Source organism: Neodiprion fabricii, chromosome 5, assembly GCF_021155785.1.
Source record: "Neodiprion fabricii isolate iyNeoFabr1 chromosome 5, iyNeoFabr1.1, whole genome shotgun sequence".
In the NCBI taxonomy this organism is placed as follows: Eukaryota; Metazoa; Arthropoda; class Insecta; order Hymenoptera; family Diprionidae; genus Neodiprion; species Neodiprion fabricii.
The window spans coordinates 15,066,820-15,089,225 of NC_060243.1; the positions used below are offsets into that span (position 1 = coordinate 15,066,820).

Here is a 22,406-nt window from a genome sequence, read left to right on the forward strand (position 1 = left end):
AATGGATTCCCGAACTCATCGTTCTTTATTGTAAATATCCATTTGCAATCTACAATATTTGTATTACTTGGTTTTGGTACTAAAGTCCAAGTTTTGTTTATCAACAAAGAATTTAATTCATCATCAATTGCTTTCTGCCATTGTTTAGCATCATTCCTATTCTTAATTTCCTCATATGAATTAGGAACAGGACATACAATGGATTGTGCACACAGCAAATAATCAAAAAACGTATCATCTTCATTATATGAAGTTTGGCTACGACCCTTGAGTCTATTACTCCGCCTAAGTTCTACACTGTCTTGAGATGAAGAATTATCGGATTGTTTTTCAATACTGTCTGTCTGTGTGTCATTAAGTTGAGGTACTGTATTGTGTGAATTTTCAATACTACTATTACTATCCATCTTATTGTTGTCAAGTCTGGTACTTGGGTCGTCTACTGAGTTTAACTCATCGTTAGGGACTACAGTTTTTCTACCAGAATCGACCTCACCAAGTACTTTTATTTTGGGCCTTGACTCAATAAAATTTGTCTCATCTACAATTACATCTCTTACTACCACATATTTATCATTCTCCACTTCATACACTCTATACCCATTTGGTTCGTAACCTACCAGTATTCCCTTTGATGACTTTTCATCAAATTTATTTTTACTGGTTTTAACATGCGCATATACGGTTGAACCGAAAACCTTTAGGTATTTTAACTGTGGTTTCTTATTATACCACATTTCATATGGTGTTTTATTGGCATTCAATGATTTTGTTGGTGTCATATTAATTAGATAAGTTGCAGTTAAAACTGCATCACCCCAAAATACTTTATCTAATTTTGCACCAGATATCATTGTTCGCGCTTTCTCTGTGATCGTCCTGACCATCCTCTCAGATACACCATTTAATTGTGGAGTTCGTGGTACTGTGAGATGATAACTGATACCTTTTTGTATACAATAATCCTTCATCTCATTAGATAGATACTCTCTACCATTATCAGTATATAGATTTACTATTTTTAAATTAAACCTAGATTCACTCTTTGCTACATAATCTTTAAACATCGTAAATACATCAGATTTATTTTTCATTAAATAAGTTACACAATAATGAGTGAATTCATCAACAAACAATACAAAATAATTTTTATTGTTTATCGCAGATGGCGTAATAGGACCACAAACATCTGAATGTATATTAAATAATGGTCTTTCTATGTAATCTTTGTTCTTAAATTTATTAAATGATAGTCGCGCTTGTTTACCGTTAATACAAGCTTCACATAAATAATTGTCAGGTATTATTTTACTTACCCGTTCTACGTCATCTACTAATTGCTTATTTCTTATTTTATTAAACTTTTCTTTTCCTATATGGCCTAATCGCTGATGCCATAATTTGTATTCGGAATTAGATGCATTATTTGAATAATTGATAAAGCTTTTACTTACCGAAAATTCCAGAGTAAATAGATTGTTCTTCGGCTTACCAGTCATTACCGTCTTACCATTTCGGCTTACTATCACTCCAGGTTTACTGAAATTGACTGAGTATCCTACTTGCTGCATCTTGTATACTGACAACAAATTATACGGTACATCAGGACTGTACAGGACATTCTCGATTTTCCCTTGAACTCCCATATTGCTTGTCACTCCGATGGTTCCCATCTTAGTTGCGGTGATGAAGGCTCCATTCTTCGCAATAGAAATTTTGATGGGTGTCTGTAGGTCAGCAAAGGTGTCGGCTAGGTCCTCTCGATTTATCAGATGGTCAGAGGCACCTGAATCGAGTAGGAAAGAAATTTTATTTCTTTCATTTAGTAACTGAAAGTTTCCAGTCATAAATGCAAATCCGTCTCCATTCAGTGGGTCAGCTTGGACGGACTGAACTGTCCTTGGTCTTTCTGCATTGGGTTTTGGCTTCAAACTCTGCAGGTAGTAACGACATTCATTTTTATAATGTCCTCTCCTTCCGCAATGGTGGCACTTAACATGCATCTTATTATTTGCACCATTGTGCTTAGGCTTGACGATCCCACGATGATTTTTCCACGGCTTTCTGAACTCCTTATTATATCGTTTGACGTCATTGGTTTTCTGCTCCACATGAAGAACCTTTTTACTCGTGTCAAGATTTTCATTTACGAGTTTAACTTCATGATCTAATAATCTGGTTTTCACGAAACTTAACGTGATATTATCTTCCGATAAAGTCTCGATGGCTGTTATAACACCATTGTACGAAGGTGGTAAAGTAAGTAATAATTGAGCCACTTTATCAACCTCCGAGATGGTTGCCCCGGCTGATGCTAACTCCGATATCAAAGAATCGAACTGCATAAAGTGTTTACATAAATCTGTATCACCTTCTAATTTTAAACTAAATAATTTCTTTCGAGCTCCTAGTTGTTTTGCCACACTTTTTCGTTCGAAGATATTGTCTAGTGCAGCAAAAATTTGTTTTGTCGACGATTCCGGTTTCACGTAACTCAAATACGAATCAGACAAATACTCGATTAGCGCATTTTTCGCGGTTGATTCCGATTTCTTCCACTTGCTGTCAGGATTCGCCGGTTCCGGTTTATCGATGACATGAATCACTTCAAGTTCATTGAAAAGACTACGGATTCTAAACTTCCATATATTATAATTTTCACCATTGAAAGGTTGAATGTTTCTTTTAGATTTTATGTTTTCCATATTGTTTATTAAATAATAAACTATTTGGATATTTGGAGACAATTGTTTTATCTACTCTACGAAACACTAAACTACTTAGTTTTAGTTTACACTCACTAACTTTCAATCGCACTTTAAATGTTATTTTCTTCCTTTTAATAAAATTTGAATTCTGATAATTTTAATTAATCAACAACGTAGCCTGGGCCCATAACCTGTTGGGATTATGGATGTTGGTGTGATTAATTTTAATCAAATAATCAAAGATTTATTTTAGGAAGATTGTTCTTTTTATTTGTAATAGAGTATCGAAGGTATGTCTTTCCAAACTGAAGGATCAGAGTGAACTGCCAGAGTGGACTGGCTCCTTGGAGCCATACCACTGCAGCTGTACTGTTAAAAATATATATTTCAAGGGTCTATACCATGTGCAAAATTATACCTGGTTATATGGCTCTGTTCGAGTGCTCCCATCCTTACTTCCAGAAAACCATAAAAGCAATCGCTACAGGGCTGACAATGTGTTTACCAGATGTTGCAAAAAGTGAAAACTTTCACTTTTAAAACAAATAGACAAAACTTAAATATGAGAAATATAATATCACAAAAGAGAGAAACTTTTGTAGACGAACTCAATATTTCAACACCTTAGCTTTTTTCTTGCATTTATTTGTGTCTGTGTCCCATGAGTTATCATGAGTGATTGTTCATGAACATCAGCAAATCCATCTGAACTTGTGTCACTTTGAGTTTGAACTTCTTCGGATTCCGTGTTAGTGATCAATGTTTTGCTGCAACAACCGGGAGGTTCTGGAACTTGCTGTTTGTTTGAACAGTAAATAGATTTAGTAACCGAAGAAAAATCTCCATACATAATTTTATCTCTGCTCTTGCGATTAAAACCAAATGTCTTAGCGAGACAGAAGTAAGAGTCATTTTCGTGGCTGGATGGTTCCCTCTATATCATTGGCATATTAAAATTCAAAGATCTGTTTTCACCGGCAGCCCAGGAGCTTAGCGTTGTTCTACATCTATCAGAAAATACGTGAGTAGCCCACTTTTTTGTCCTAGTTACAGACTGAAATTTTGAAATAACAAAAATATGCATCTTTCAGTGATTCCGTTATGGGATATCCTTTCTTACGACGTAATAAGTTCCCCACAAACGTAACAAAAACGGTCAGGATGCACTTTACATAACCTTTTTGACATTTTTAAAACAAATATTTATTCAACTGAACACTATACTGCATCAAAATTTTAGAATCAATTCAGAACCGACTTGTGGGTAGTCCCAAAATAAAACGTGATGAACTTTAGTCTTTGAAGTAATAAAAATAAAATAAATATATGTTTGCGTTTAGTTATTGCAACTAAGTAAAAGGATATCAGATTCACTGGAAGGACATAACTTTTTTTTTATTTTGTAAACTAGTGTAAGCAATTGAAGAAAAAATTACATTTTATTTCTTCTCATTTTTCAAGCGTTTTTCATATGAATCAATGTAATATAGCAGACACGGAATATAGTAGTGTATCGATGTCAACTGTGAGGTTTAGCGTAGTAGGCAGATTTCGTTTTTGACAGCATCGTTCGTTATTACCTTGAAGCTTCATGTTCCTCTTCTATCGGATTGGTAATTGAGACATATCCTAGGTGATGGTAGAGAACGTACAAATCAATAAACAGGTGAGTCATGCATTTGGTGAAAATGAAAAAGTTGAGACTCATCTACTTATCTTTCACATGTTGTGTCAATAAATGTAATTCAATGAGAATCAACGTACGTAACCTACCGTGTGAATTGAGGTATCGTGACTCCTCTCCACTTATAGATGTGGTTAGCATTATATTGTCATATTCATGACGAACGAACAACCTTCTCCTGGTCATTTTCTTGCTAGCCATTTGTGCGTAACACAAATGTTTCTGATTGTTATACAGGCTGTTCTGCAAATTTTTATGGATTACAAAATATCGCATCTTTGTTAGTTTGATTCTTTACCAACACGTAGCTCAGAGAATCTGATTTATACAATCACAAGTGCTCGCAATGCAGGTGTCAGTGATGATTAACATCAATCGGCATGAAATCTCGGTCGCCGTACTTTTTCACTTTTACGAGACCCGATCACTGTTTCACTCACTCAGTTATTTCATAAAGTAATCGGCATAAACGATTTTCACCAAATTTACAAATTGATTTCAAAATTGGATAACATATGAATAAATTGTTGAATGTAAGACTACATTTGTATTTACCTCTAATCCAGTGCCGCCACATATGGCAAATTAATGACACTGCTACGTAACAAGCGTAACAGCGTCTATCGGTCAGTTAGGATGAAGGACAAGCAGAGAAATGGTGAAGCGTTGTTTAGCCAAATTTCTTTCATTCAATGTATACCTCTAATAAATATATATTTCTCAAATAAAAGACTTAAATCCACCTTTATTTAACATAAATAATAAATATTCATTTTAAATATGTTTACGATTGACAGCGTGACAGCGCCATGGGGTGGTTTGCTGCTATTACGGTCTAACGATCAACCGCGCCATCGGATGGTATAGTAATTGCTCTGCCAAGCGGCCATTTTTTTATCGAGTCACTTCACAACTTTATCATAAAATATCAACCGGATATGGATTTAGATTCATGCCAAAATTAATAGGCGGCGAGATTTTGATCGAATGCCTGTGTTTAAGACTTGAAGTCGATTGGTATATACGTCCGATCAGAATCTTCGATAATAAATTTCACGACCGAACTTGTAGCCACCTAGCGGCAACGCGACACGGGGGGATAACAAAAAAGATGGCTGGAGACATGAGCCACGCGTCAAGTGTACTCCTCTGTTATAATGATAAATAAAGCATATTATACACTAATAAAGTGTTCATTTATTACAATAAATACGGAACCATTCAATCGATTTCGATCAGGCTTCAACACTGAGGTCGTAAGAACTCGGAGTACCAGCCATGTAACTCTTATTTGAGAATATTCACTCGTTCCTGAGAATAACGCCATGCTTATACACGGTAAGATAGGGAAGTAGTTCGGCTGAGTAAATATGTAATTACTCTACCGAGAATCTTGATGCAAAAACTACGCAAATGGGCCATATATGCTATTAAATCGTAATTTTGAGCGTAGAACATCGAAAAATTATCTTGAAAAATCGTAGAAATTATTTTCATCAGGGACAGTTTTTTTTCAACTTGATAACATCATATAGCTTTCTTAGACTTCAGATTTCCTAGGACTTGTTGTTTGCATTGCGATCTATGAATATTGATATCTTTATGAAAATACACTGAAACGTTTCGTACGCGTCTGAAAATATGGTGTACCCTGAAACGTGGTTATTTATACGAATTATTGAGTGTAGAATCTCATTTGGAAAATTCAGTTTTCATTTTCAGCAGAGTGTAGCGCTAATTTCTCAGTGATACCACTGCCATCGTCTTCGATACTTCGAAATTTCGATGAAGGTAAGTTTCCGAATATTTAAAGGATATACGAATAGATATGAAAAATGTCCGTTAATACATTTAATGATATAAATAATTTCCTCACCTTAAGTCAAGTTTAATATACAACACATAAATAGATAACAAATTGTTTAGACTGTGTTTCAATGAATAATAATGGTAACAATTATGGGATGGAATGCATTTGTACATTTTAAGGGTACTGATAGTAAATTCTAATTATTCGATAAAATGAAAGACAAAATGTATATAAAAAAATATAAAATTTTTATGGGTGATTAAACCTAATGACATAAGCTTTTACGATTTTTTTTTTCATTCGTGTGTTCTTGAGATATGAATTTTTGAAAAGTATTTTTTTCAATGTTTGTATTCAAGTATACTTTGAGAAAAAAAAAGAAAAAAACCTCATTATTGTCATTTGCGATATGATTTTTTCATTTAACCCTCAAACTTCACAATTTCGAGAGATTGGATACGTTTTTTTTTTTTTTTTTAAATACTCATAACAAACATTGTTTTTTTAAACAAATTATGCCGTCGAATTTGTCGTGGTCACATCTCATTTCATGTTTTTTTCCAATTTCAAATTTTGTTCTGCAGAATAAAACTTCTGTATCAAATCAGACACCAGGTTTTTGTCAAATTTTGACTCCCTCTGGAACTCGTTTACTTAATTTTACTATCTTCAAGACTAGGGAGTGCTTTTAACAAAACTTTCGCGAGTTGAATCGTGCTATCAATATTAAATAATCTGTCCATGTTGCGATATTTTTTTCTACTAGGACAGCATACAATTCCTGGAAAAGTTGAATTTTTTTGTAATTAAATCTATACTGATATGAATTTTTTCTATCGTACCTAACGCTAATTTAAGAAAATGTGGAATTTTTTTTTGATTCTTTGTAGATTATTTTTTAATAAATGTCTATATAATCATGAAACACGTCTTTTTTGACCTGTCAATTCACATCAGTTTAGATTTATATATTTACAAAAAAATCCGACTTTTCCACAAATTTCATGCTTTCCTAGTAGAAAGAAACATCACAGCATGGACAGATTATTGAATATTGATAGAAGGATTTAACTCGCAAAAGTTTTGTTAAAAATACTCCCTGATCTTCAAGATAGTACACTTAGCCAAACGAGTTCCGGAGTCAAAATTTAACAAAATCTTCTTGCCTGATTTGATGATACAGAAGTCATATTCTGCAGAATTAAAAAATTAAAAGAAATTTTTTTTTTTAATTCATAACTCAATAACACACGAACGAAAAAAATCGAAAAAAATTGTGAAAGTTCATCTCATTAGGTGTAATCAGCCATAAAAATTTTGATTGAATGAAAAATTCGAATTTTTATTCTCGTACGTTCTGGCGGAGAAAGCCCCATACATTATTTCCTTTTGCAGTCAATAAGTCTTCCACTAATTCAAAACCTGTTTACTAGGGTGGTAAAAAAAATTATAGTTTAGGTCATTAAAATCCACATTACGGTCATTTGAAAACTACTGATTTTTACGAAAAAAGAGAAAATCGGTAGTGTTCTAATGATGATACTCATGCTTTGTTTTGGAAATTTGGAAAACTCGAAGAGGTCAGCTTCACGGATCTCTGCATGAATTTAACGAATATTTTAACTTTCAACGAAAAGCTACATTTTTCTATCACGAATGAATGAGAAATAAAAATTAAAAGAGCAACCTGTTAAACTTGAGCTAGAGAGCTCACCTTGCGAAAGGATTTGTTTTTTCTATCAAACACTGACATTTGAGGGGGTAAGAGCGAAAAAAAAACATTCTTTTTCAACCACCCTACTGTTTATACTCCAGAAATATGGTAAATGCTCTGAAAAAAATCAAGTAATGCGTATAAAAATTAAAAACGGCAAAAAATACGAGATTTATAAGTAGTTCAATTGTTTCTACATATCATGAATATCCGTATAATGATTTCACTTTATGATAAGTTTCACCAGGAATTACGAAGTTCGACAAACAGCAAAAAAAATGGTTTACTGTTAAGGGCTTATCCCTCGCCCTTCGAATTAACCGATGAAAACAAAGAGAAAATATTCATGAAGCAATAGATGTGAACTTGCCGTCCATCTACAATGTACGCCAGCAAAACTAGTTTTCGTACAGTTTCACAAAATTAATTGACCTTTTGCAAACCAGCGCGACCGTTCCCATTAACAAGTAAAGGTCATTGAAAATTTTCTAAGGCACACATAACGCTGGATAATATTTAGCTTGAAACTACTGAATATCCGAATTTGAATCGGTTCGCAGGTGATCCATTACCTTAAAGTAGATATTATCATTATTATTACAAAAATGTCTTATAAAAATGACTTACTATCCTCAAATATATTTTCATGTTTGCATACAGCGTTTGATTATTTTTTACACTCCCCCCTCCTACGATAATAAACCTTTTTACTCTGTCCACCCAACTATAATTTTAGACTTTAATCAAGCAATTTTCTCGTTATCTGTTGATTACAGATAATTGTATTTTACCAAAAATGCCATGATTTGATATTCATACAATTAGTCACAATTTGATAATTGTTATAGTTTTTTCCTCGCGCCTACCTACAGAAATTTATGATACATTATAAAAAATTCGATTATTTAGGTATTGGCAAATATTCCTATATCAAGAAAAATACCCAATATGCATTGAATATAAGCAACTATAAGCCTCATAGGCTTGTTCTGATTATGATCAATACCTTTCTTTCTTTGTTATAAAACGCGTGATGCATTTACTTCACGTTAAAACGAATAAGAAATCTGATCAGTTGTTTGAGTTTTTCTGAGTACTTCTGCCAGAGAAGCACTAGTTCCTAAACCAAACTCATCCAACGGTTTTCTGGCCATTGTAGCTATTCTGTAATGAAAATCGAATTTTTTTGTCAACCATCAATTTACTTATAATCAATAATATCCAGTTGGTATGTTAAAACTGACGTACCTTCCTCCGGATAAATTGTGTAGGAATTTCCAGTACGAGGATCTCAAATTTTGCGGCTCAATAATCGCAGCATGAAAAAGAATCGCTGTACTAAAGCAATAAAGTACTATTATGAACCACTTGACCTCCGGTAGTTTTCCAGTGGCTACCCCACTATTCCAAAGTATCTGAAATTAAGAATATGCAAATATGTTTCGGAGGTAACAATTGTAGGTGCTTTTGAGACTGTCGACACAATCAGGTTCTAAGGATAAGAGGTGGGGCATTTTTTTCGCTTGTAAGTTGGTCACGTAGAATGCGAGATATGCTATCATGTTTCGAAACTTTATCTCATGTCAGTTAATATGACGGATTACTTTCTTTCAATCAGTACCTGATATTGAACTTTGTTTAGGCAACGATTATTATATAGTAGGGCGGTTCCGAAAGATGCCATTTTTCTAGATTTTGATCTCCAAGATATTTGCATTTTTTCGCTAAAAAATAGCTCACGCGATAGGGCTGGTCTGAATTTTTTTTCTTTTATTACTACCTCAACGACGTTGAAATTTAAAAAAAAAAGCTATTTTCCACAATTTTAAAATTGGGGTATCCTGAAATCCTCCATCGGCTATGTTTTATATGACGAAAGAAAAGTTTTTGTAAAACCTGAGGTACGTGCAATTTTTTTAGTGCCGAAAATTTTATATTGAAATACGTAAAAACTGATTTTTTTAACGTCCAAATATTAAAATATTTCGAATAAGAAGTTTCTTCTCTTCAAGCACTGTGTATATGGAGGATTATAATGTGTAGATGTTGTGTTAATACTTTCGAATCCTTGCTTCCGATGAGAAGCCACGTAAGACAAGCAAAGCCGGCTAATGAATGATATGAATGAATGATATATGAATGAATGATATGATATATCTACACATTATATTCCTCCATATACACAGTGCTTGAAGAGAAGAAACTTCTTATTCACTCATAAACCGGGCACTGGAAAACAAATTCGAACTCACTGGTGATGAGAGAAATTAACGACAACAGAGTCAGGGCGGCTAGGTGGTCTAGTGGAGTAAGGCTCCGGTCAAGCATCTCTAGACGCCAGGTTCGATTCCTGGCTTCGTCGTTAATTTTTCGAATTTACATTCTACATTAAAATATTTCACTGCTCTTCATTTCTCTTGTTACTTTACAATGAACAAGAGCTCACGCGAAACCGGATGAATGTTAGCGAATATTAAATACTGCCTCAACAAATTTTTTTTCTTTCAGGACTTTAGGAAAAGCCTTATAACGGAACGTTTATTGGGGTTTCATAAAAACTTTTGTTTCGTTATACAAATGATAGCCACTGAAGGATTTAAGGATATCCTGACTTTGAAATTCCCGAAATAGCCTTTTTTCGAAATTTCAACGTCGTTGAGGCAGTAGAAAATTTTTTTTTAGCCCAGCCCTTTCACGTGAGTTATATTTTAGTGAAAAAGTACGAAATCTGAAACAGGCCCTTTTCTGAACCTCCCTATTATACAAGATGTATATTCTAAGTCGGGACAAACTTCTAGGGTGTATAAGGGCTATCAAGACAAGTATTTTGAGGTAAGACACGTATTGTTGATTTCATACAAGAACACTATAATGTTGTCTACGCCTGAATAAAATTTTTGATAAAAAACGATTACAACTGATTCATTATACCATGAACAAGCGCGCGGTACTAAAGCTGTCAAAGCAGACCATGGGTGTCTTAACTCAAAATGCTTTAGGCTAAGCAACCTAGAAAATAATAGGCGATTTTGTGACAAAAATCTCATCTGAAAACTAACTGTGCCACAATTTGAAGCACAGTTTGGAGATGAAAAATTCATGTTGATAACTCTCATTTCGGTAAAGGTTTATTTTATTAATGTTTAAAAGCGGAAAACCTGTTTCTTCAGTTTTTACAAAATGATATATAGGAAAAATCAACACGTAATTGTGCCAAAACTACTGATCCAACAGCGCTCGCCTTTGCACGCGGTAATCTGCATATAATTCGCTACTATGTCGCAGAAAGCCTACGCTACAACTTGTAAGTTGGCGGAGTTATAAATTTTTGAAAAATGATGGTTATTTAACGGTTTTTAGAGTTCTTTTCGATTGAAAATTACCCAATTTTGTCGATCTAAAGCTCATTTTGAAAGTATTTCAATTGTCTACAACTTTTCTCATTAGATTTCAAGGATTGTTTCATTAGTTTACATCCTAGAAGTACAAACTGAGGAAAAAATAGGTTGTCCGCTTTTAAACATTGATAAAAGAAAACCTTAACTGAACTGAGAGTTACAAACGTTTTCGTCCATAAGCCTTGCTTCGAATTGTGGCACAGTTAGTTTTCAGATGGGATGGTTGTCATAAAAAAACTTAGATTGATTAGTGTACTTGTCTTGGCACCCTCTAAACACCCTATAAATTTATCCCGAGTTAGACTATACAATTGAATGTTGATCGTGGTTATGGAGGTCGTGGAAAGAAAAAAATCGGATAATTGTTAACGTTTTGGCCCGAGTGGGGGCCCTCTTCAGAACGAAAATTAATTTAGTTTATTGCCCACATCTTATCTGAAGATGTGTGTTGGATGAAAAACGAGCCAAGAACGGACGAACATCACAAAATAAAGGGCGAAGCAAGATGATCCGCCAACCGTTAAAGAGTGGAAATATAACGAGATAATTTTCAAAGTAATACATATTAGTCAAATATTATTTAAAAACTTGGATTAGGTCAACTTTATAAAATGTTAATTCGAGAATTTAAAAACTTTTAAAATTATTATTGCACCAGGAATGAAGTAATTAGAGTCAGCAACTTGTGGATCATCCGAACGTGTGGGCAAGAAGGAGGTGAATGTACAAACGTTAACAATTATCCGATTGTTTTGTTTTAACGACCTCCATAACCACGATCAACATTCATTTCAACTTCGTGGTCAAGAAAAATATATTGTTCATCATCTTAGACTATACACTGTGTATAGACATTTTGTACGTGATCAAAATCTATTATCAAAATATATCGTATAATTTCAAATAGAATTTTATCATAAGCTGATGAGTTACTGAACAAAAGTAAGACATTTTGGGTTGGGAAAGCCTAGAAAGCGCATAACTTATGCTAATCGATTTTTGGTGAATCATACTTGTTCTATCTTGATAGGTAGCTACTTTCATTTTATTTTTAGAACTATTTTGAAATAGTCCGTATTTACAATCTAACGGTGAAAGTATTTGAAATTTGTCGTGATTTTATCTACATCAATTAAGAAGCAAAATTCTGAGTAATAAATAAACATATGAGGCATTCAGTCGCAAATCAAACAATTGTGACCGTCACTATTTTTAATTACATTGAAATTTTTTTGAGGCGATAGGCAGCATTTCTAAACCTCGAATTCACTAAAAAAATAATTGTAAATTCACCTTAGAATTACAAATATTCAAAGTTCCTCAAAGTTTCACCTTTATTCAAATTGTTCAATAAAATTCTTTGAAATATCAGTTTTCATTTCGATCATTCTAAAATTGATTCCATGGTGGAATAAAGTTTTTAAATATATTTCTGAGTATTACAAAAATTTTGAATTGACAAAACTTACAATTTTTGCTAGTATTTTTTTGGAAAATTTCAATACTATGAATTGATTGGCTTTTGGTTTTTATCCATTCAAATTTTCTTAGAGTCCGCAAAAAAAAAAAAAAAGGAAAAACTCGTTTTATCAAGAGACCAATCGAGAATGATTCGTGTCGAATGAAATTTATTTGGCAAAATTTTCTAGACATTGACAAAAAGCGAAACTTTAAGAAGATTCAATAATTACTTGTTGAATATTACACTATTCATTGTATTTTCCTGTGAAATAGCCAACTTCTTTCATCATAAAAAATAATGTTTTATGTTCACCTGTAACGCTTTCCACATTACGTACAAAGCGATTGTATTATCTGGATACATCGTAAAAGCAACACTCGCCGCGATACCAGCTGGTATTGCATAATAGCGTGAATCTTTTCCAAAAGCTCTCCTCAACCCGCAAGACAGCATCTGGAATGTAAAATACAAACTCAAGGATATGGATGGGTTAGTCGTGGTGATATTTAATACAGATATATCATGTTGGTAAGTGTCTTCACCAGTCATCGAGTCAAAGTGGATGCGCCAATCATTTAACAGTTTTCAAACCAAAGTTATTTACAAGGTTCTGATCATTGCAGTCCGGAATAACATTATCATAGTAAATAATAATTGAATATATAATCATAACATATTGTAAAATCATCCTATATGAATTTTATCTTCAATTTGTTGAAACCGCGTAAAACTTAGGTTTGATCCACCCCGAATGTTTGAAAATTTTAACTGCGACACTCTGATGTGTTAAATTTTATCTTCACTAGTTTTGATTGATTGTGAGTAAGCTTGTTGATCAAGCTAGCGGAATGACCTATCTGGAAATAGATTTTATCTCTTCTGCTGATTGGACTTGTCTGAAGAATATCAAAAAGAAAACTTTTGTCTTGTAATGAGTTTCTTATGAGAGAGCGAAAGTTTTGAAGATTTTTAGGCGAGTTTCACGGAATTGTCGAAGAATTTTAGAACTAGTCCAGAAAAAATGATTACCTCAGTAATCGGAGTATTGCAAACTTTCTCGAACAAAGTATGAAAATCTCTGAAAATGTGTCCGATTTTGCGGGTAACCTTGAATGAATTTGGGTTTTTGTAAGAAAATCGACGAGTAAATTTATTCAGGTTTTTAGGCCGTTCCAATTTCGAATTAAGTAAATCTTTACAAACAATGATGAAATCAATTATTTTTCTACGTTATTTCAAAATTTTTCCGCAGAATTTTTTGAAGAAACTCAACATGTGTTTTAATTTTGTAAAAAATTCGATGAAATCTGAGACTTTTGTTAATACATTCTCGGCATAATTTTTCCACTAGGTAGTCACCGAAAAATATAAGTAGATAAGTTGAGTTGGAAATGCATAATTCTCGCTTTTTCACCTCAACTAATCTTTAAACTATAATATTGAGGCAAAATTGCCGTGTAATTGAATAGTTACGCTAGTCTATCCGGTTTGTTGCCTTTAATTTGATTATACATTTTTGTATTTAGCATGCGTAAGCATTAACAGAAAAATATGAAAATTATTTCATTACATCGCAATATCTAAATATTTATATGTATACGACAAGGTATATATTTGGCATTATGAATTACCCTGGTCAACCAGAAAAACTGTTTTGTTGCCATACTTTGCAAATGCTTTTTTTGCCTCGGTATGGGGCTAGTTAAATATGTTTGTAAAGAAAAAAAGAAACACCCATTTCTTTAGAAGAATCTATTTATTTAAAAAAAATAAAAAAAGTGTTACGTCCGGTGTACCGCCACACGTCTCTCCCATCTCTTCACTCTCTCACATTCCTTGTAATAATCTTATAGTTTCTTTCCTGTTCTATTTCCATTCTGGCTCATGCCATTCGCTATTGACCTGACTCTGCTAATTCTGTTCCCCACTATTCTGGATTTTCGCACCTTTCGTCTACTCCTACTCTTTATCCCGGATTCATTCTTATTCCAACGTTCGATACGATCAATTCAAATCCAACACACAACAACCTCGCGTATAACTTTTTTCGACAACATTGTGAACTATGCACTTCGTTTGGACTATTCCACAAATTTTTCAAACAAATATATAGTTGTTATCCCGAACATATTGACGGTTATTCAACTCTTGTCCTAACTTCCGGATGTCCTAGGACGTAAAACCGAACCAGTTCGTTCCTCACCGCTCGGGGATAAACAACGTTCACGGACGTAACAAATGTATGAACATTTTTACATTTAATTTTTCTTCAAGTATTGTGACGACCATTAGAAGTTTTTTTTTTTTTTTTTTTGTTGACCAGTGTTGTAATTACAGGTTTTATAAAAAAAAGACAGAAATAGATATGGAAATGCAACTTACTCTATATATTCCTGTAAATCCTCCAATAAACATTCCCAGGTACAAATTTTCTCTCCTAAATATTATCTGCTTGGCAATTTTTGGTCTACCGAATATTTTTTTCCACTGCAAGACCAATTTTATTGCTAATTGGACCCCAATTCCAATTCCGAACAATTTAGTGCCTCCCTATAAATAACTCAAGTTGAAATATGCTGTGAAGTTCATTAGTTTTTATCAGATGACGTAAGCTATGTGTTTAGGGTCATTAAATCTATTTTTCCAGTAACCGAGAAGCTTGTTGAGATTTTTCCCGATTTAAGAAACTGTAATTATTTTTACTCACCGATATAACGTAATGAGCACAACTGAAAGGATGTGGGCAAGATAGATGTTTGTGCCAAGCTTTAAGTCTCTCAATTACATGTTTATACACAGCAAGGCCACGGTGGCAAGCATTAAATATTTGATTATTAGATTTATTGGTTATTCTACGTTTTTGTAAACATTTCGGGGCTAAAGTATGTGGCTCTCTTCTGATTTCACTGCAGTTATATCTCTCATATGGCCCAATAACAAATCTGAAGCAATAAAGGAAGATCCATCAGCGGGGTGTACTTCTATAATTTTACAAAGCACGTTACATCTTTTAAATGGTAAATATATTTAGTGTACTAACTGAAGGATTTTGAATATGGAATCCTGTTGGTTTTTCTCACTGCGAAAATAGTACAACATCATTGCTATACTAGCAGCAAAAATGTACACTTCACCACGTGGAATCACCGAGAAGTACCCTCTCCATACACCTGCTCTGAACACCGTTTCCGTAGCCTAAAAACATTTATTAAACAGATATATATATATATATATATATTTGTGTATTGTCTTCGTGTTGAAATCATAATTAGTAGATTGTATATCACGGAGGCAAAGTAGGTCTTTTTGTGCCGAGCATAAGTTTAGAATGTGAGTCGTATAGTGGGGGAGCTAGCGTCACGTTTTGTTGACTTGATGTGTAAACTAGTCACAACCTCTGTAAATGGCTCTACTATAAATATAGGAAAAACAATTTTGACTAAAAGTTATAGAAAACCGATTAATTACAAAGTTGTTATTAGTATTTTAACCCTTAGCGGCCACATGGGGTAACTCATTACCCCACGCTGAAAAACCTAGTTGTACAAGACATATATGGGTATTTCAAGACTTCTAACCAATCGTTTCTTATTTGTAGAAGAATTCTTCAACATTTCTAATGATTTTTATCACACTTGTCTACTACCGGCAGATATTACTTGTTATTTGTTACTTGTTAGACGTTACTTGTATCAATTTCAAAGGTTTTAGACCTCTAATTTCACTTTTTCTGAGCTTGGGGTAACTAGTTACTCCGTGTGGCCGCTAAGGGTTAATATCTAAATAATTATTAATGGAGTTATCGACTGAAACAGAAGAAAAAGTTCATTAAATGAACCAGAAGTCGTAAACAGTAAGTTTTATAAAAAAAAAATCATCCAAGAAAAAAGACGGGAAACTTAATGATCTATAATAACGGTTATTATAAGTGTTGGTCTAAAGTGCATGGTCGCCGAGATATAGGCAGATAACGTTTTCTCAGGATGGCGACTTTTTGCCATCGGAATTTGTCCGGATCTTGTGATTTTGTGCTCGGTACGTGATACTAAATCCGATTAAAAAATAAAATAACTGTTGTAATTTAGTGCGACGCAATATTAACCATTGACTGGCCTAAAGTATTATGGGCATGACACGACATTCGATTGCCGTTCATCAGGCGTATGCTCCATGAAACACATGGCACACCTTCAATTTCTTAAAGTGTAATCTGTTTGCTCACAAAAAATCGAAAGTCTGTCAGTTTACAATAAATTTTAACCATTGTAAGCCATATTCTCCATGTGAGGCCCCCGACCGCCGCTGCACTAACTCCTCGTTTATTTGACTTGTCAAACTATCATATTCCACTGAAATGCTGTCAGACCGGTAATTTTGTGAGAATTATATCATAATGAACAGAAAATTCAAAGTCTGCTACTTTACACATGGACCCATTGAGTTTTTTACAAGGTGACTTTGAGTGCCGAAAGACTTCCAATACTCTGCAATAGTGGTAGCAAAACGATTATTTATTATTTGTAACACTATAAAGAACCAATATACAAAGTTTGATATGTTTACCCATGGGTATGCAAAACTTTTCATTTAACAACATTTTAACTTGTTGTTGCTCCGCCATGTTTCGCTTACGCGCTAACTGTCTATAACCATTTTTATAAACACATCATAGACTATCTAACTTACAGGGGCATTTTGTGACGATAGCTCCCCGAATAGTAGGCGAGCGCATTCGCGAGCCAAATACGAATATTGCAAATACGCTAGGCGAACAAAGCTTGACCTCTATCTTGTGTTCGATATTTTATGTAATAAAACTCTGGTGCACAAGTTTTTTTCACAGCGCATGCAGTCGCCGACGACTCATATTGCAAACTTGATCTGCTTTTTAAACGTGCACCAAACAGCTGGATGCAGCAAAAGCAACATGCTCTTATTGGCTGCTTGCTACGTACATGGTGGTGGGGCTTCTGCTGTATGCAACAATAACAACTGCTCAACGAAGTAGGTTCATGTCTACGTCCAACAGCAGCTTTCATGTACAGTAAGATGCTGAAGAAAATTCAGAATCATTGACCAATCAGAGCATTTTTGCTGCTGCTGCATCCGGCTGTTTGCTGCACGTAAAAAAGAAGCTTTATGCTTAGCGTGAAAAAACCTACTTTGCCTTCTTACAATTAGTACATATGCCCGCAGTTATTCCCGAACGGCTAATTTGTCAGACAAGTTGATTACGATGGTAAAATGAAGTCAGCCTGCAGCGCTGCCGCCAGTCGGCCACAAACCCATTTTTTGTATTGTTGAAGTGTGTTATATATACGAAGATTAAACCTGTTTCGCGGCCCGGCGGTGATGGCGCTGCAGGCGGATTCCGCATTGCCAACGTTGTTTATTCAGCCAAAAAATTAACCGTCCACGAATCATTGCCCACATGTGTACACGCCTATTCCAACATTATTTTATCATATGTACTTTTCAATTTCTGTAGCGGTTCTTATTTGGTGTTAGATAAAGGTGCGAACTAATATTTTGAACGTAGAACTCATAGTACAGTAATATCCAGTAATTCCTCAATCTTATGCGATAATGTTCAGGGGTTACCCCTAAATGTTTAAGCTTATACGGAGGAGGATAGGCGGGTGAGGTGAGGTGCGTGTGTGTGTGTATGCGTGCGATGGCGGGGCAGGGGGCTTCAGCTACTATCTTGGGAAACACGTTTAACACATACCTCGTGAACCGTGCATCATACGATAAAAATAATAGAAACTTTTTGTATAGATAATGAAATTCTTCACAACTTTTATAGGGTTTTTTCCCAGTAGAGTGCATGGTTTTTGACTTACAATCTTTTCCAAATATGGTCATTACTAAATATAATATCGTCGACGGTTGATGAAACAGAAAAAATGGTGATAACCAAATTTTTACAATATGAAGTATATAAAATAAAATGGAGAATTTTCAATGTTTTCCAAGGGGTATGGCGATATTGACGTATGAGTGAGAATAACGTTAAAGTAAAATATCTACATATTTCAAACCTTCATGATTAGAAAATGAAAAGTTCATAATTTTTAGTGGTTTTATAGGTATCATCTCGTAGCTGGATTCACCTGAAGCGAAATCAATTAATATTATTATGTTTCTTGTATTTCCGATACAATGTCCAGTTTTTCAAAGAGATTTCTTTTTCTGCCCTCTGCTGTTGTGCAGTCATGGTGTATCAAATCGAGACCTCAAACTGGTTGACACTAATCATAAGATAATAGAGAAACTAAAGCATTTCACCGCACCCGGTTAACGTTAATCTAGTGATGGTAGGTAAAGAAGCTTTCCGTAGATGAGGCGCTGAGCTGAAGTTGCCAAAACGTGTTTGAATAGCCTCGCGATACGTGCACCGAGATGAAGCCCTAATTAGAAAAGGAAAGCAACAGCGGGATACCGACCTCTCACTCTAATCGCTGAATTGGCGGGGGACACACCTAGCTTTATACAAGTATACCTCCCTGCTTGCCTTATTGCTTTCCCTGCCTAGCGACTCTTCCCCACTCTTTCTACCGTGCAACAGTGAGATCGGTCTCCCACTGTGTCGCTTTCTCTGTCTACTTAGGGTTTCAGCTCGGTGTATGGAACGCGCAGTTTATCTCTATACGGAAAGAAATCTGTTACGAATATCGCATGGGATGCTATTGCTATTTTCGCATTCGAGTATTCCATGCGAAAGAGGTACGACGAAGTTGCCATTATCGCATGATAACCATGCTATTTTAGTATGAAAGTGTCCCATGCGAGAAAGACATGCACCGATGGGATTATCGCACGAGAACAATGCGCTAAACGCACGGATACGCATATGCATATCTTCTTACGAAAAATTGCAAATTTTTTCGCGAAACGTGTGTTTCATTATTTCATTAGTAGAATGCGTCTGTAAAATTTAAGAAAAATCGGAATGATTAATTAAGATTTTTACCGAAAATCGTACGGTTTGACGTGGAACGAGTGATATTCTCACGCAAAGGTTGAACAAAGATAGAAATATGCTCCCCGTTAGTGAAAGAGAGATGATTTCCTCCCAAACCTATCTCTTCCGCTGCCAATTAAAAACAAGTATCTGAGAAACACAGATTTCTCCCAATTTTCCATCTTTCTCGGTGACACTCTCTCGGGCAGGGAAGGCCAACTGGTCAGAAAAAATACATGAGTGCCAAAAATTATTTCATTTAATTCTGCATGAAAGGAAAGCAATTCTTGAACCAACAAAATAGATTTTGTTGGAGTCAATTCACTTTAATCTAGTATAATAATTTATTCCAAATATAATAACTTTAAATAAACAATTTCAATGTACTTAATTTGTCAAAATGATTTAGTCAACTGAATTCCTCGATTCAACAAAAACCTTTCTGGTCGCTATCGAGTGAAGTATTGATTCAAATGAACCTTCTAATGTTATTCCCAAATTAAGTTAACTAAATACCATTTCATTAGAAGTTTAAGTACTGTTCCTCCATGTCGCGTGTTCGTTAGCAGAAACAATTGGGTACTTCCAATAAAATAAGTACATGAATCTAGTCAGCAAAAAATTTACATTGATCGAATGCTATACTATGTTGATCTAACCGCAGCTTGTTTGGCGTAACTGGTTAATCAGTTACACTAATTTGTTTACGAGGTAAAAGAAACACCACATGTTTCGAAACAAGTTGGGAATATATTCAACGTAAGCATTAGTACTACTATATACATCATACTAGTACATCCTACTAGTACTTTAAACGGCTACTAGGCGGTGAACTCTCTAGCTACGGAAGTAGTTTCAGAGATGGTTATAAAACCGGGTAGTCTGCTAAGGAAGCAGATATGGAGAACGGAAGATAAATTTATCATCAGACCTGTTACAAACGAAGAAAGCATAATACCAAGTTTCAAGTCATCCAAACTGATACTGACGACAAATAAGCAGAAACTAATGGTACATGGTCAATTCTTAATTCTACGTTACAGCAATAAGTTTTTGAGTTTTATACAACCGATAACAAGTAAATCCCACACAATTTTGATTTAACAGAATTATGAATGATATCACTACTGTAACTACAAATTTCACTACCTGCTTTAACCATTGAACTCTTGACTCAACAGAATATGACAAGAATAAGCTTTACTTGTTTTGATAGAACAATTTCATGTTTTTAAAATAAAACCATTGACCAGCGTTCAATCAGTTTTAGTCATTTCAATCACTCATGTTCTTAATACAAAATTCACATTATCGCAAGAACCTCACGCCATGTTATCTTGAATAAATTGATAATCAGCATGATCGTTCAGTCTTCATTCAATTGTATATTAAGTTGTCACAAGTATTTCATCCGACAAATTATTTTGTTGAACCAACAAGGAACATCCGCGAAGTGTCCGCCTCCGATTTTGATGAAACTTGGTAGGAATGTTAGGTACGTTGAAATAAGAGATACGTATTTTTTACATCGGCTGAAATTTATTTTGAGGGGGTGAACCTCCCCCCTGAAATGCTATTTTTCACAGTTCTTAATATATTGCATAATAGAGCCTAATGTACAGATTGCAGGGAAACTTGCAGGGGAAATTGCAGGGGTTTCTGACGTTGCTCTTTCCAAATCTGAAGTCCAAATTTGAAAGTTCAAAATGGCGGATCCAACATCCGGAGATACAGGAGATACTCCTGCTATCATTTCATCCCGTCATTGAACCAGAAATGGGTGAATTCTGAAGTACACCAGAAACAGATATGGATACCAATTTTCGTAGAGATGGCAGATATTGTAATGATTTTCTACCGCCGTTTTGGATTCGTCGCTTCGAATTCATAGTTTTCGTGGTCAGATCTATGACCAGCGACCTCTAAAACAGTTTCCACCGACTTTCGGTGAAAATCGATCGATCTTTCGTTATTGACGTCGGCCATGTTGGACCCGCCATTTTGAACTTTCAAATTTTGAAACAGCAACGTCAAAAACCCCTAGAAATCAAGTTTCCCTGCAATCTTTACATTACGTCCTATTATGCAATATATTAGAAATTGTCAAAAATAGCATTTTAGGGGGGTAGTTCACCCCCTTAAAATTGATTTCATAAGATTTTATAAAAAAAATACGCATCTCTTATTTTAGCGTACTTAAAATCTCTACCAAGTTTCATCAACATCGGAGGAAGACACTCCGCGGATGTTCTTGTAAGTAGGTAGTGATTCGCCGCATTCGACTACAGCATTTAGTTGAATCAAACGAATATTACTTGACTCAAATAATCCTTTCCCTCCGTGTATGGCAAAGATTTGAGATTGGTAGATCGCGCTGAGTCTGGATAGTAAACCGTAGATCTCGGGTCTGATCAAGTTGGCTATCCCTGCTCACGGCCAACGCCGCGTTACGGCGAACGTTCCAGCATTATTATATTTCAGTGATGGCTTGAAACAGGAATAGGCACATAGGTCAAGCTATGCCGTCCAGCGGCAGACAAGTACACGAAACATCAAAACGCGTTCGCCATCTAGTGGTAAGTGAGACAAAAGTCAAATCGAAAGTTTCGGCTGAATAATTAGCTGTGATAACGTATATCTGAATAGCCAATCGCGCTCAGGAACGG

At 34.8% G+C, this 22,406-nt stretch overlaps 1 protein-coding gene across 2 annotated transcripts in view; it reads right to left on the reverse strand.

Moving 5' to 3' along the window:
• Nucleotides 1-6,232: 6,232 nt before the first annotated feature.
• Nucleotides 6,233-22,406, reverse strand: part of LOC124182971 (transmembrane protein 135-like) — a 55,424-nt gene continuing 39,250 nt past the window's right edge. The window contains exons 4-10 of one of the 2 annotated variants that reach the window (XM_046570861.1): nucleotides 15,817-15,971; nucleotides 15,484-15,718; nucleotides 15,159-15,326; nucleotides 13,089-13,229; nucleotides 9,165-9,331; nucleotides 8,923-9,080; nucleotides 6,233-8,782 (exon numbers count right to left, since the gene is read on the reverse strand). In XM_046570861.1, the coding sequence (XP_046426817.1) occupies nucleotides 8,966-9,080; nucleotides 9,165-9,331; nucleotides 13,089-13,229; nucleotides 15,159-15,326; nucleotides 15,484-15,718; nucleotides 15,817-15,971 (981 nt within the window). In that variant the 3' untranslated portion in view covers nucleotides 6,233-8,782; nucleotides 8,923-8,965. Of the gene's footprint in view, nucleotides 9,081-9,164; nucleotides 9,332-13,088; nucleotides 13,230-15,158; nucleotides 15,327-15,483; nucleotides 15,719-15,816; nucleotides 15,972-22,406 lie in introns of both variants that reach the window. The other variant, XM_046570859.1, reaches the window with a different exon arrangement.